We start from the raw sequence: 15419 nt of genomic DNA, 5'->3' as shown, positions 1-15419 counted from the left end.
AATGAAGCATGATGCTGCATTGCAAAGGAGCCAAGTCCATCATTGTTATTTTCCCCTTTTCTATATGGACCCCCAATGGCCCAGGGGAAAATGCCGGAAAATGCCAGCTTCTGAATATTTGTAATCGTTTTCATTTGCAGCTGTTTTCCCTCTTGCTTAGACATTTTACAAACCATAGCAGCTCATTTCCCCCTTGCAAAACTTGTCAGAAAGAAAAAGAAAGAAAGAAAGAAAGAAAGAAAGAGGAAGGAAAAGAAAAGAAAAGAAAAGGCGATCCAACGAATTTTCTTCCCAACACCGATTATCTACTTTTGGATATGGTAATAGCAGCGGTTATATGGAGCTGTGATGGCCGAGTGGTTAAGGCGTTGGACTTGAAATCCAATGGGGACTCCCTGCGTAGGTTCGAATCCTGCTCACAGCGTGCTTATTTTGCGCGGGGTTTTGCTTGCAGAATCCCATTTCAACCGCTCGCCTTTCTCCTCTCCCCGCGCCTCCATCTGGAAGAGGAGACGACCAACAAGCTGCGCCGCTGCGAATTCGCTATCGCTAATAATTCCCGCTCTCATTTTCGCAGGTGGTTGGATTGCATTGCATTGCATTGCATCTTGCTAGATTATATCAACGGGTGTCACTGCCCCCCTCCAAGACTTCATGCAGTAGGACAAACACACACACACAGAGAGAGAAAGCAAAATAAAGCAGGAAAAGCAAAGCTGGAAAACTCCAGCCTTGGAAATTCATCACACCCAACCGGTTTGTTTGCTAGATTACAGTATTTCGAGCAAAGAAGCAGCTCCAGCTGCGACACATCTGGCGTCTCATTGCAAATATGAAAATTAATAAAAATTATTTTAAAAAAAAAATAATAAAAAAAAGCAAACCGCCTAAGTCCCCAAACTTTTCTTTCACCGATTCAAGATTTGATTTTTGGAAAACACCCGGAAGGAGAAGCAGCTCCCCTGCCTTTTATTTTTTAAAACAAAACAAATTCCTTCCAGTAGCACCTTAAAGACCAACTAAGTTAGTTCTAGGTATGAGCTTTCGTGTGCATGCACACTTCTTCAGATACACTGAAACAGAAGTCACCAGACCCTTCTATATAGTGAGAAGGTGGGGAGGGGTATTACTCAGAAGGGTGGTGGGAATGGGTGATTGGCAGATAGCTGGGATGAGCCTGTGGACGACTCTTAATGACTGCAATAGGTCTTACAGGAAAAAGCAAGGGGTGAGAAGGTGAAAAATGGCTTTCTCATGTATAATGAGATAAGAATCCAATGTCTTTGTTCAGACCAGGTTTCTCCATGGTTTTAAGTTTGGTGATAAGTTGTAATTCAGCAGCTTCTCTTTCCAGTCTATTTCTGAAATTCCTTTGTAGTAAAACAGCTACTTTGAGATCTTGTATAGAATGTCCTGGGAGATTGAAGTGTTCTCCTACTGGTTTCTCTGTCTTGTGATTCCTGATGTCTGATTTATGTCCGTTTATTCTTTGGCGTAAGGTCTGGCCTGTTTGTCCAATATAGAGAGCTGAAGGACACTGTTGGCATTTGATGGCATACACAATGTTAGACGATGAGCAATTAAATAGTCCCGAGATGGTATGTGTGATGTTGTTGGGGCCAGTAATGGTGTTGTCCGGGTGTATGTGGCAGCAAAGTTGGCATCTGGGTTTATTGCAGGCTCTGGTGCCAGTGTCCGTGTTGAGTCTGGTTGTAGTATTATTGTGGGTTAGGAGTTGTTTAAGACTGGGTGGCTGTCTGTAGGCAATGAAAGGTCTTCCTCCCAGAGCTTGAGAAAGAGAACTGTCATTGTCCAGGAGAGGTTGCAGATCTCTGATGATGCGTTGTACTGTTTTAACTTGGGAGCTGTATGTGATGACTAGAGGTGTTCTGTTATTTTTTCCTGTAAGACCTATTGCAGTCGTTAAGAGTCGTCAACAGGCTCATCCCAGCTATCTGCCAATCACCCATTCCCACCACCCTTCTGAGTAATACCCCTCCCCACCTTCCCACTATATAGAAGGGTCTGGTGACTTCTGTTTCAGTGTATCTGAAGAAGTGTGCATGCACACGAAAACTCATACCTAGAACTGACTTAGTTGGTCTTTAAGGTGCTACTGGAAGGAATTTGTTTTGTTTTATTTTTTAAATTACGATGATTGTTTGAGCGGCCAGCAAAAACACCTGGAGATGCCGGGGATTGAACCCGGGGCCTCGTACATGCGAAGCACGCGCTCTACCACTGAGCTACATCCCCCTCCGGCCTCTTGCAGCTTCCGCTGACGCCTCTTTGTACTGACGATCTGCAGCCGTCCTTGCAACCTACAGATCATCTGCCCTTTGCACAAAGCAGGGGAACTAACGAGGTTTTTAATTCTTGTATCCGCCACCCGCCCCTTCCTCTACATTTGCGTCAAGAAACCGTTTTCTTTTACCCAGCAAAAGGCGGAGAGGAGGCCCAGGCCCCTGAGCAAGTGCAGAGCGCCCTGAACAGGGTTGTGTCACGCGTGCACAAAATGGCCAGCTTGCAAAGATGCATTGCACGTTGGCAGCCCTCTAGCTGCACGCAATAGTTTTCCACGTCAATGAGAACACGTAAATAATTCTTCCACTGCCCGATCTCGCTTTTGAGAGTTTCCAGCCGTCCAGCAACTGCTTCCTGAAAGAACCGAACAGCATTTTCGTTTTCTTTGCATCTATACATAGTGAGATTACAGAGCGGGCAGCCCGTTTGCCAAGTGGCGCCGTGGCTTAGTTGGTTAAAGCGCCTGTCTAGTAAACAGGAGATCCTGGGTTCGAATCCCAGCGGTGCCTTTTTTTTTTTTTTAACTCTCCCGTTCCAAACCTCCCCAATATCCCAAATTATACTGCTTTAAAACAAACAAAGTTTAACAAGCATGCAAAAATAAAATACTCAGCAGCATTTCATGCTTTCTAACCATCCTTTCGCATTGCTTGCTATTGCCCGCCCGTCTTGCAAGAACAACAACTTCTGAGTCTGCTTTGACGATCGCCTGAAGCCGAGTGGAGCGATCGACTAGGAATTTTTAAATCCCCTCCTCCTTTCTCCATTCGAGCTTAAAAAAAGCAAACAGAACCAGGATTCAAACGGGGAGATCTGAAAGGAAGGAATTTGCCTGCGATGCACACTTTGCCTGGGGCTACTCGGCGAGGAAATAATGCAAGGTTGGGATTGTGGCCGTGGGGAATTATTTTGGGGACAGAAAAAGAAACTGAGAAAGTTAAAAAAAAAAAAAAAAGCAAGTTGCATTGGCCGGGAATCGAACCCGGGCCTCCCGCGTGGCAGGCGAGAATTCTACCACTGAACCACCAATGCCATCCGCGGGGAAAGGTTTTCCCGAAGCATCTATAAGATCGCTCTCGCTGTCTGCAACAGTTCATAGCTGCATCCCGAGTTTTGAGCTGCAGAGCATGTGAAGGAATGAGCAGGAAGTGGATCTGGATCTATAGGGTGGATCTCTGGGTGGCCTGCCGTACTCACTGGCGAACGTTTCCCCCTTTTAAGCAACAAGCAACAGAATGGCTCCCACCCCACCCACCTGCCTCCCATAACTGTGATAATTGAAGATAATTCGGGGTATCCAGAAAGAGGTGTTTGCCTGGGAGGGCTTTGAACTCTGCTTGGTTCAGGTGCACCACAAACTTGACATGAGCCAACAGTGTGACGCGGCAGCTAAAAAAGCCAATGCAATTCTGGGCTGCATCAATAGGAGTATAGCATCTAGATCAAGGGAAGTAATAGTGCCACTGTATTCTGCTCTGGTCAGACCTCACCTGGAGTACTGTGTCCAGGTCTGGGCACCACAGTTCAAGGAGGACACTGACAAACTGGAACGTGTCCAGAGGAGGGCAACCAAAATGGTCCAAGGCCTGGAAACGATGCCTTATGAGGAACGGCTAAGGGAGCTGGGCATGTTTAGCCTGGAGAAGAAGAGGTTAAGGGGTGATATGATAGCCATGTTCAAATATAGAAAAGGATGTCACATAGAGGAGGGAGAAAGGTTGTTTTCTGCTGCTCCAGAGAAGCAGACACGGAGCAATGGATCCAAACTACAAGAAAGAAGATTCCACCTAAACATTAGGAAGAACTTCCTGACAGTAAGAGCTGTTTGACAGTGGAATTTGCTGCCCAGGAGTGTGGTGGAGTCTCCTTCTTTGGAGGTCTTTAAGCAGAGGCTTGACAACCAGATGTCAGGAGTGCTCTGATGGTGTTTCCTGCTTGGCAGGGGGTTGGACTCGATGGCCCTTGTGGTCTCTTCCAACTCTAGGATTCTATTATTCTAGTGCACAGATCCCCTGGATTCAGCAAATTTTTAATCCCAAATGCATGTCTTTTGCACAAAAGCTCTGATTGATGGATCTCAGGACAGAGGCTAAAAGCAGTTCAGAAATGAGATTCTAGGCGTGTTTTTGAATCCCTTTGTGGCCGACCCTCTCCACTAGCCTTGAGCAGAGACTAACTCTGCCTTAAGGAACTGGTGGCCCAGCCCCAAGATGTTGATGGACTACAACTCCCATCATGCTGGCCTGGGCTGATGGGACATGGAGTCCAACAGCATCTGTCCACAGCGTCTCCACCACCGCTAACTCTCTCCCTTTAGGGAATTTGCCAGAGACTATTGCAGCCATCACCCACCCATCCAGATGTTTTGGACTACAACTCCCATCAGCCCCTGACTTTGTGGTGCTGGAAGGCGAGATGATTCCGCGGAGAATGCATAGCACTTGAAACAAGCAAATTTTGTGGTGTTGTGATATGTGGGATGGACCGTTTGCACCGCTCAGTGCATGGATGTATTGGGAAGTTTTAATGTTTGGTGTTTTATGATGCTTTTATAATTTCTTGGAAGCTGCCCAGAGTGGGTGGGGTACAAATATTATTATTATTATTATTATTATTATTATTATTATTATTATTGCAGCAGATAAGACCAGGGTATTCCTCTGTCTTAAAACACACGCCCTACATAGAAAATGAAGGCACACATATTTTTTCAAATTTTTGTTGGTAACAGAGAGAAAACCATTTATTTAAAAATCAAGCCAGGATCCAGAAATATTCTGCCTTGGGTTTCTTCAAAAAGAAAAGCAGCCCTCCGCTCTAGGGAATATACATAAATTCAGCAGACAAGAACATCTTAAGGAAAAGAAAACACCTCACCAATTTCCCCCACCACCCCGTTGCTGGATTAGGCCACTCCAGGCCTAATCCACAGTTATAGTCCAGGTTCATTGCATTGCAGGGCGTTGAGCTAGATAACCCTTGGGATCCCTTTCCAACTCTATTATTAGACCTAATTATGAGATGTCAAAGAGCATTCTTTGTCAATCAGTACAGGGAAAGGAAGGGAATCGACCACCACCCCAGAAAAGAGAGGCCCCATCGAAAGAAAACAACACCACATTGGACAACACACCGTATTTTTTGCTCTATAAGACGCACCAGACCACAAGACACACCTAGTTTTTGGAGGAGGAAAACAAGAAAAAAAAAATATTCTGAAAGAGGGATCGCTGCGCAGTGAAAGCAGCAATCCCTCTTGCTGTTCTGGCTTCTGGGATAGCTGCGCAGCCTGCATTCGACGCGCACACATTTCCCCTTACTTTTTAGGAGGGAAAAAGTGAGTCTTATAGAGCAAAAAAATACGGTAAAACCCATAATATACAATATATAGAGAATATAATATAAATTTATGAGGAGGCGGAAATCTACCACCACCCCAGGAAAGAGAGGCCCCAAAAACAACAACAACACATTCGACAACATAAAACCCATAATATACAATATATAGAGAATCTAATATAAATTTACAAGGGTGTTTTAGAGGGGGGGGGAGGACCCTTCAAGGCCAGGGCCTCCAGACGTTCAGCGCCTGCGGGGACTGCGGCGAGGAGTTCCGCGTTTCCGAGAGTTTGTTCTGCTGCGCCCTGCTGCAGCTGCCCTGCTGGGCTGACCCCCCGAGTCGGGGCTGCAGTCCTTGGCTGGCCGGGTAGGTGGAGGAAGGCGGGTGCAGGACGTAGGGGGTCCCGCCGAGAGGAGGGCTACACCCGGCAAAGACATCTGGGCTGTACCGCTGCTGCAGCTCGTAGCTGGGGGTGGGGGCGGCCGGTGGGGGCGGCCGGTGGACTTCCCTCCGTGGGCTGGCGGTGATCTTCTCCATGCAGTGGCAGATGTGCTCCATCAGGTAGGCCTTTTTCCCCGTGCAGATGCCTGGACTGGCCCGGAGGAAGTGTGTGGCTTGGGTCAGGCATTCCCGGTAGCCGCTGTGGTACCTTTGCAGGAGGGCATCTTCCTTGTGCTTCGTCTCTGTGGTGTATGCAGCAAGAAGGGTGGAATAAAGAAAGAGAGAGAGAGGAAGAGAAATGACAACAGTTTAGAGATCTGCTGGGCAACTTGCAAGCACACCTCTCAGGGTCCCAGATTGGCAGGGCGGCCCCCGAAAACAGGTTATTTTGTTTCCCTCCCTTTCCTTTTTTTTTTAAGAGAGAAAGAGAAATCCCAGGCCATTGGAGACCATCTTGAGGACAGAAATCACGGTTATATAAAAGGGTCTTGAGAGGGGCGGGGGCAGAAATTCAGCACAAACCTTCGTCTTTATAGGTTTGCTAACCCATAAACCTAGAAAGCATCTTAAAAAGCAGAGACATCACCTTGCCAACAAAGGTCCGTATAGTTAAAGCTCTGGTTTTCCCAGTAGTGATGTATTGAATTGAGAGCTGGACCATAAAGAAGGCTGATCACCAAAGAATGGATGCTTTTGAATTCTGGTGCTGGAGGAGACTCTAGAGAGTCCCATGGACTGCAAGAAGATCAAACATCTCCATTCTGAAGGAAATCAGCCCTGAGTGCTCACTGGAAGGACAGATCCTGAAGCTGAGGCTCCAGTACTTTGGCCACCTCATGAGAAGAGAAGACTCCCTGGAAAAGACCCTGATGTTGGGAAAGATGGAGGGCGCAAGGAGAAGGGGACGACGGAGGATGAGATGGTGGGACAGTGTTCTCAAAGCTACCAGCATGAGTTTGACCAAACTGTGGGAGGCAGTGGAAGACAGGAGTGCCTGGCGTGCTCTGGTCCATGGGGTCACGAAGAGGCGGACACGACTAAATGACTAAACAACAACAGGAATATAGCCAAAGGCTTTGTTGTGCCAATGGTCCATCTAGCTTAGTAGTGGCTGGCAGCAGCTCTCCAGGGTTTTGAGCAGTAAGTCTCCTCCCAACCGTACCTGGAATTCGAACTCAGGACCGTCTGCATGCAAGGCAGATGTTCTGCCGCTCAGCTACAGCCCTTGCTCGACACTGAGGTCCAGCGTCGAGGGCCTTCTGGCGGTTCCCTCACTGCGAGAAGCCAAGCTACAGGGAACCAAGCAGAGGGCCTTCTCGGTGGTGGCACCTGCCCTGTGGAACACCCTCCCACCAGATGTCAAAGAGATAAACAACTACTTGACATTTAGAAGATATCTGAAGGCAGCCCTATTCAGGGAAATTTTTAATGTGTGGCATTTTAATGTATTTTGAATCTTTGTTGGAAGTTGCCCAGAGTGGCTGGGGAAGTCCAGCCAGATGGGCGGGGTACAAAAAATAAATTATTATTATTATCCGCACCAGAAATGTCAACTACCTTGGAGAGTGATGCGGAAGGGAGTCCCAGAGACCCATTAAAATATGCTCATACATTATATAGGATTTCCAAGAGGTTTCCCCGGTGCTGGGGGCCTGTTTCCTCGTGGTACCTGTGCCTTAAACAGTTAGGAAGGAAGCTGAAATTCAGGAGAGGGCATATTGCTACACCTTTGTGCCGGGGAAATATTTTCTCCAATGGATTTATTGGCAGCTGTAGTTCAAAACATCTGATTATGGCAGGGCCCAATGGATCTGGCTGGTGTGCCTCACACAGTGGCATAGCGTGGGTTGTCAGCACCCGGGGCAAGGCAAGTAATTTGCACCCCCTAACCCGCACGCCTGGCACACCCCCCCCCCTCCACAGTGGGCGGTGATCCGGCGGCTCGGATCGGATTCGCACAGCAGTGAGAGAGAGTGAGTGAGCCAGGTAGGGGCAGAGAGCTGCGAGTGCGAGCGCGCGCCCCCCCAGATGTTGTGCCCGGTGCGGCCGTCCCCCCCTGCACCCCCCACGCTACGCCATTGGCCTCACAGCCAGCCGAGAATTCCACACAGGGATTCTGCAACCCCTCACCTACGCACCAGAGCTCTTTTGAAACAACGGGATATGGAGTTGACTGGCCCACCATACATTTAAAGCACATGGCTTCATCCCCCCCCCACGTGCCCCCCCTAAAATATCCTGGAGTCTGTAGTTCACCCCCCACAGAACAACATTTCCCAGCAGCCTTTGCAAACTACAGTTTCCAGGATTCCTTGGGGAAAGGGTAGTGCTTTAAATGCCTAATGTACAAACCGCTTGACAACACTCATTGAGTGTCAGATTTCCAAATAGGCACTGAAGGCACCGGTTTATGGGCTCCATGCCTTTTTAGAGGTGTTGCGACGATGTATCAAAATATAACACCGGTCTTGAAAGACCTGCATTGGCTCCCAGTACGTTTCCGAGCACAATTCAAAGTGTTGGTGCTGACCTTGAAAGCCCTAAACGGCCTCAGCCCAGTATACCTGAAGGAGCATCTCCACCCCCATCGTTCTGCCCGGACACTGAGGTCCAGCGCCAAGGGCCTTCTGGTGGTTCCCTCGCTGCGAGAAGCCCAGTTACAGGGAACCAGGCAGAGGGCCTTCTCGGTTGTGGCGCCCAACCTGTGGAACGCCCTCCCACCAGATGTCAAAGAGAAAAACAACTACCAGACTTTTAGAAGACATCTGAAGTCAGCCCTGTTCAGGGAAGCTTTTAATGTTTGATGTATTACAGTATTTTAATATATTTTTGGGAACCCGCCCAGAGTGGCTGGGGAAGCCCAGCCAGATGGGTGGGGTATAAATAATAAATTATTATGATTATTATATTGATTTGATCATGGAAGAAAATTACAACCAAGCCAAGCAGAAGCTTCAAGATGATTTGCGAGGGGGCCCCCAGGGCAAATTCAACTACTAGGAAGTTAAACCTGTTTGGAAAAAAAAACCTGGGCGAGACTGTTATTCCACACCTAAGTCCCTCGCTCCCTTTCCCGAAAAGCCTTTCCATTTCTCCGGAGGGTTGTTTTCTAAAGTAGCAACAATAATAAAAGTAATAAAAAGTAAAAACAACAACAACAACAATAATAATAATAAAATGAATAATAAAACAACGATACAAGAAACGTTATACCTGATAAAGGCTGTGTCTTCAAAAACTGAACTGTTTTTTGCAAAATTTCTGCCTTTTCCACTTTGGGGTTTTTAAGTCTCTGCAGGGGGGAGAAAAAACAAGACAAAAGAAGAGGGTGGGAGAAAAAAAACGGGGAAGGAAAGTAGGGGTGAAAATAAAATATTCTTTGTTTGATTTGCGGGGGGGGGGGGGGTTGGGGCTTTAAAACAGCAGGCGGGCATCGAGAGAGTTAGGCTTCAGCTAGCTGGGTCTCAAACTCTTGGTGAGTTAGGGACCTGCGGAAAGACAGGCTCCAGGCCCAAACTCCACAGCCTTGCAGGATATCTTCAGGAGAAGAAAAGGCTCCGGTGTAAACCCTACACAAATCCGGAGTGGAGTCCCTAAAACTGTTGAATGGAGCCTTGTTTGCCTCCTTCCGGCAACTCCTGCAACCAAGCTGGTGCCAAATCTCTTGCTCTGTTTTCTTTTGGACCACATCAGCCAAGCCGAGGGGGGGGGGTTGTCATCTGGACAAGCCGGGGGGGGGTTGTCATCTGGACAGCCCAGGACCTCCAGACACACACACATTGCCCAGGCTTGCGCCCTTCGGTGCTACAACGCAGCAGTTTGGCTTCACCCCCGGAGGCGCACTCCATTGTCTCCCCAGACAGACCGATGCCAACGACGACAACAAACCCAAACCCTGCATTCACAGCACATTTCCACCCCATTCCCCTTCCCAAAGAATCCTGGGAACCATCCTTTCCCTCCCACCCATCCCCGCAGAACTACAATTCCCAGCACCCGGTACGAACTACAGTTCCCAGGCTTCCTTGAGTGGGCGCTTTAAATGTGCTGCAGGTAAGCAGCCCAAGAGAGGGAGAGATGGGGGCCACTCCCCAAAGAATCATGGGAACCATCGTTTCTCTCCCCCCCCCGCAGAACTACAATTCCCAGCACCCGGTGCGAACTACAGTTCCCAGGCTTCCTTGAGCGGGCGCTTTAAATGTGCTGCAGGTAAGCAGCCCGAGAGAGGGAGAGATGGGGGCCACTCCCCAAAGAATCATGGGAACCATCGTTTCTCTCCCCCCCATCCCCGCAGAACTACAATTCCCAGCACCCGGTACGAACTACAGTTCCCAGGCTTCCTTGAGCAGGTGCTTTAAATGTGCTGCAGGTAAGCAGCCTGAGAGAGGGAGAGATGGGGGCCACTCCCCTTCCCAAAAAATCATGGGAACCATCGTTCCCCCCCCCCCTGCAGAACTACAATTCCCAGCACCCGGTATGAACTACAGTTCCCAGGCTTCCTCGAGCGGGTGCTTTAAAAATGTGCTGCATGTGAGCAGCCCGAGAGAGGGAGAGATGGGTCCCTTGTCCTTACCTCGTCCTGGGTGGCTTCGAAAAGCAAGACCCGGAGCCGGTCGAGGCTTTGATTCATCCTGTCCCTGCGCCTCTTCTCCATCAGGGGCTTCAGCAGCTGCAGAAAGAGAGAGGTTGTGGGGCAGGCGGGGCAGGCCAGGCGGTGGGGCAGGAGGAGAGGCGTGGCGGGGCAGGGATGGAGGCGGAGGGGGGAAGAGGAAAGGAAGAGAAGAGAGAGAGCTTTTGAAACAGAAAAGCGGATTCCCACGCCGAGAGAGGGCCCGATTCTGCTCTGAGCTCCAGCTTCTGGTGGGGGCAGAGTTGGAAGGGGGGGGAAAGGGACCCCCGAAGGTCATCCATCCCAACCCCCCGCTGCCAGGCAGGGAGAAGAAGCGAGCCTCTCCACCGAGAGGGGAGTTGAGAGCAGAATCCTGCCCTCGCGGGGCCCACCTGCCAGCCAGCCAGCCCGGATGCAACTGGTACCTTCTTCTCGTCTTTGCGGTCCCACTTTTGGCTAGTCATGGTCATAACTTGCAGGAGCCAAAAGGATGGAGGATGGAGGCTTGGGTCTCTCCTGCGCGCTGGGCTCTTCTTGGCTTGTGGACCCGGGAAAGAAACACGAATCCCCTCTCTTTCTCTCTCTCTCTCTCTCTCTCTCTCTCTCCTATCCCGCTCTTCAAAGACACAAGGGGTCCCTTTTATATCCTCCCTTCCCGCCCCTTCCCACGCCCAGCCTCCCCCGCATCCCAACATCCCCCCAATTCGAAAGGAAAGTTCGCACCTTCATCCTCCCTTTGATCTCCGCGTTCCATCCTGGGAGATGGAGCGTGTCGCGCACACTTGCAGCTCCAGCCGCTGCTAGGAGGGGAGAAAGGGAAAGTTGGGAGATTCTCCTCCACATTTCCTTATCTCTTTCTGAGTTGAAGAGAAGAGGAACCCTTCTATAGATCTTTTAAATTCTACTGCTAGGGAAAACCTAGCAGGTACCCAGGACATGAGATGCCCCGAACCACTTTGGGGAAGTTTTTTTTTTTAAAAAAATATATATTCATTTTTCTTTTTCATTCATTACATACATCTCAATTTCTTAATATTCCTCCCTCCCTCCCCTCCAGGGCTTCCCCCAATTTGTGGTTTGTTTCTCTTTTCACCCGCTTTGCTATCTCCTAACAGGAAAAAAAGTTATTCATAACATAACATCAAGCCTAAAAAACATAAAAATAAAATTAAATACACTATAATATATCTTTTTAATCCGACTGCTAGGGAAAACCTTGCAGGTACCCAGGAGAGGAGATGCCTGGAACCACTTTGGGGAAGTTAAAAAATAAATTAAAAAATTACATTTTTCTTTTTCATTCATTACATACATCTCAATTTCTTAACATTCGCTATATATTCCTCCCTCCCTCCGCTCCTGGGCTTCCCCCAATTTCTGGTTTGTTTCTCTTTTCACCCACTTTGCTATCTCCTAACAGGAAAAAAGTTATTAATAACATAACATCAAGCCTCAAAATATAAAAATAAAATTAAATACACTATAATATTTCCCTATTTTCTAAACATTTTCTAATGCTAATAATGTGAATGTTTCTTTAAATCCTGCCATCAAGTCATAGCTGTCAAGTTTTCCCTTTTCTTGCGAGGAATCCTATTCGGAATAAGGGAATTTCCCTTTAAAAAAGGGAAACGTTGACAGCTATGAGTCTAATATAAATGGTTCCCATTCTTTTTCAAAGTCGCTGTTGTCTTTTTTCTTTTAATCTATCATTTTTGCCAGTTCTGCATAGTTCATCAACTTCTCTCTATTTTTTTTTTTTTTTTGCCAGCTCTTCTTCCAACAAGGACCAGGCGATCAAGGGGCTTGAGCCCTGATATTCCAGAGTTGGAGGGGACCCCAGTGGCCATCTAGTCCAACCCCCTACAATGCCAGAATCACAACTAAAGGATTCCTGGTGGACCACGGCAATCCAGCCGCTGTTTGAAAACCTCCAAGGAAGGAGAGTCTATTCTGAACCACGAATTCTTCGTTTTTATGATATTTTATATTCATAGAGTCTATTTATACACGTTACAAAGACACTGTGCATTCTAAGTCATATACTCTGCACACCCAATGAAATCAATGGACTTAAGGTGGTTTTGTTCAGAGGGTCTCCTCTGAGTAGGACTTTCTTCCTTCCACTGCCTTTCCTTTCCTTACATTTAGATCCCACCTCCAAGGACCCTAAAGTGGTTCTCCTCTTCCCCAGTTTAATCCTGGCTAAACCAAGAGGCAGAGCTTAGACCATGGGTAGGCAAACTAAGGCCCGGGGGCCGGATCCGGCCCAATCGCCTTCTCAATCCGGCCTGCGGATGGTCCGGGAATCAGCGTGTTTTTACCTGAGTAGAATGTGCCCTTTTACTTCAAATGCATCCCTGAGTTATTTGTGGGGCCTGCCTGGTGTTTTTACATAAGTAGAATGTGTCCTTTTATTTAAAATACATCTCTGGGTTATTTGTGGGACATAAGAATTCGTTCTCCCCCCCCCCTTCAAAATATAGTCCGGCCCCCACAAGGTCTGAGGGGCAGTGGACTGGCCCCCTGCTGAAAAAGTTTGCTGACCCCTGGCTTAAACAACCATCTACCAGAGGTGCTAAGGGTCGCCTCCTGCCCTCAGCAAGGGACTGAGTGAGATGAGCTCCAATGTCCTTTACAACTCTGCGATTATATGACTCTAAAACGCACACACAAAACGCACCGTATTTATAGCTTTTACATCCTAGTGTTCAACACTGTAACTGTTATATGCCACACTGGTTCTCAGAAGAAACCTACAGTGGTACCTCAGGTTACATACGCTTCAGGTTACAGACTCCGCTAACCCAGAAATAGTGCTTCAGGTTAAGACCTTTGCTTCAGGATGAGAACAGAAATCGTGCTCCGGCGGCGCAGCGGCAGCAGGAGGCCCCATTAGCTAAAGTGGTGCTTCAGGTTAAGAACAGTTTCAGGTTAAGAACAGACCTCCGGAACAAATTAAATACTTAACCTGAGGTACCACTGTATTTTCAAACATAAAGCATATATATTTGGGCAAAACCTGCACCCAGTTCATTTTGAAGGCAAAACACATTCCCTGACCGGGAATCGAACCCGGGCCGCGGCGGTGAGAGCGCCGAATCCTAACCACTAGACCACCAGGGAATTTGGCACTGGTGTTCAACCTGCTATGTCTCAACCCAGCTGTGTTACTTGTTTTGTTTTGTTTCTTTCTTTCTTTATATGATACTGTACAATTTATATGCCCCTTCTTTATAGATGGGACACGGGTGGCACTGTGGGTTAAACCACAGAGCCTAGGACTTGCCGATCAGAAGGTTGGCAGTTCGAATCCCCGCGATGGGGTGAGCTCCCGTTGCTCAGTCCCTGCTCCTGCCAACCTGGCAGTTCGAAAGCACGTCAAAGTGCAAGTAGATAAATAGGTACCACTCCAGCGGGAAGGTAAACGCTGTTTCTGTGCGCTGCTCTGGTTCGCCAGAAGCGGTTTAGTCATTCTGGCCATGTGACCTGGAAGCTGTACGCCGGCTCCCTCGGCCAATAAAGCGAGATGAGCACCGCAACCCCAGAGTCGGTCACGACTGGACATATACGATATACGATATCTTTATTGTCGTTGTCCCTTGCGGAACAATGAAATTGAAAACTACAGAAAACTACAGAAAAACTACAGAATGGTCAGGGGTCCCTTTACCTTTACCTTTTTATAGGCAAAGCCCACCAAAGGCAGCCCACAGTATTCTACAGAGCACACAGAACAAAGCCACCTGAAGCAGCCTTTTGCCCGGGCTGATGGGCATGGGACTCTTAATGTCAGGGCCGTGGGTTCGAGCCCCGCGTTGAGCAAAAGATCACTGCATAGCAGGGGGTTGGATTAGATGACCTCTAGGGGTCCCTACAATTCTATGAATCTATTCGATGAACCTCTGAAGGGCATCAGGATGGCCAAAGCTGATCTAAAATAATCAAAGCTGACCCAATGCAGCAACATCAACAATTACTAAAACAAAATAAAAAATAAAGCTGGTTTTAAACAGTTTGACAGAAATTAGCAGGAAGATAGCTAAACAGAGTTCTATGGTACAGATTTCTCTGAAATGCTGAAGACGCGCCTCTTTATCCCCCTGGCCTCCTTTGACAGGTTAGGAGTTTAGTTTTGTGGGATCGACCTCTTTTTGCAGAATTTATAGAGTTCTGCTCCATTTGGAATGGATCCATGTGTCTTATCATTCTAATGCTTTTATCTGGTGTGTGTGTGGGTGTGTGGGTGTGTGGGTGTGTGTGGGTGTGTGTGTATCTATCTATCTATCTATCTATCTATCTATCTATCTATCTATTTATCTATCATCTATCTATCTATCTATCTATCTATCTATCTATCTATCTATCTAATCTATCTATGTAAATGACCCTATTTTTTGCTCTATTAGATGCACTGGTTGATTGGACACACCTAGTTTTTAGGGGAGGCAGTGGCGTAGCGTGGGGGGTGCAGGGGGGCCCGGCCGCACCGGGCGCAACATCTGGGGTTAGGGTTAGGGGGCGCAAATCCATGGGTTAGGGGGCACAAATTACTTGCCTTGCCCCGGGTGCTGACAACCCACGCTACGCCACTGAGGGGAGGAAAACAAGAAACAAGAAAGGAACACAAAGCATCCTGAGCTAAGAGGGAGCGTTCCTCCATCTTCACTCAGGAGGCTTTGCGGGGCTACCCCTGAAGCCAGGAGAGCAAGCGGGATCGGTGCG

General features: G+C 48.0%; 1 protein-coding gene across 1 annotated transcript; it reads right to left on the bottom strand.

The window, feature by feature from the left end:
* Positions 1–5752: 5752 nt before the first annotated feature.
* LOC309326803 (transcription factor HES-7.1-like) lies at positions 5753–11261 on the bottom strand. Its single transcript, XM_081835821.1, has 4 exons — positions 11120–11261; positions 10659–10754; positions 9299–9377; positions 5753–6327 (listed from the first exon to the last, which is right to left on the bottom strand). Exons 1-4 carry the CDS (start codon positions 11162–11164, stop codon positions 5864–5866), a joined length of 684 nt encoding a protein of 227 aa, XP_081691947.1. The 5' UTR covers positions 11165–11261; the 3' UTR covers positions 5753–5863.
* Between the last annotated feature and the right edge of the window lie 4158 nt (positions 11262–15419).

The sequence above is a fragment of the Podarcis erhardii genome, assembly GCF_964252035.2.
Source record: "Podarcis erhardii genome assembly, chromosome: 13".
Classification (NCBI taxonomy): Eukaryota; Metazoa; Chordata; class Lepidosauria; order Squamata; family Lacertidae; genus Podarcis; species Podarcis erhardii.
Note: the sequence above shows the minus strand (reverse complement) of the source record. Positions and strands in the feature narration are given on the sequence as shown.

Coding starts and splice junctions, on each gene's coding strand:
- LOC309326803 (XM_081835821.1), bottom strand. CDS start 11,164: ATGACCATGACTAGCCAAAAGTGGGACCGCAAAGACGAGAAGAAG. Junction 10,755..11,119: donor ACCGCAAAGACGAGAAGAAG/GTACCAGTTGCA, acceptor CTCTTTCTGCAG/CTGCTGAAGCCCCTGATGGA. Junction 6,328..9,298: donor GAAGACACAGCCTTTATCAG/GTATAACGTTTC, acceptor CATACACCACAG/AGACGAAGCACAAGGAAGAT.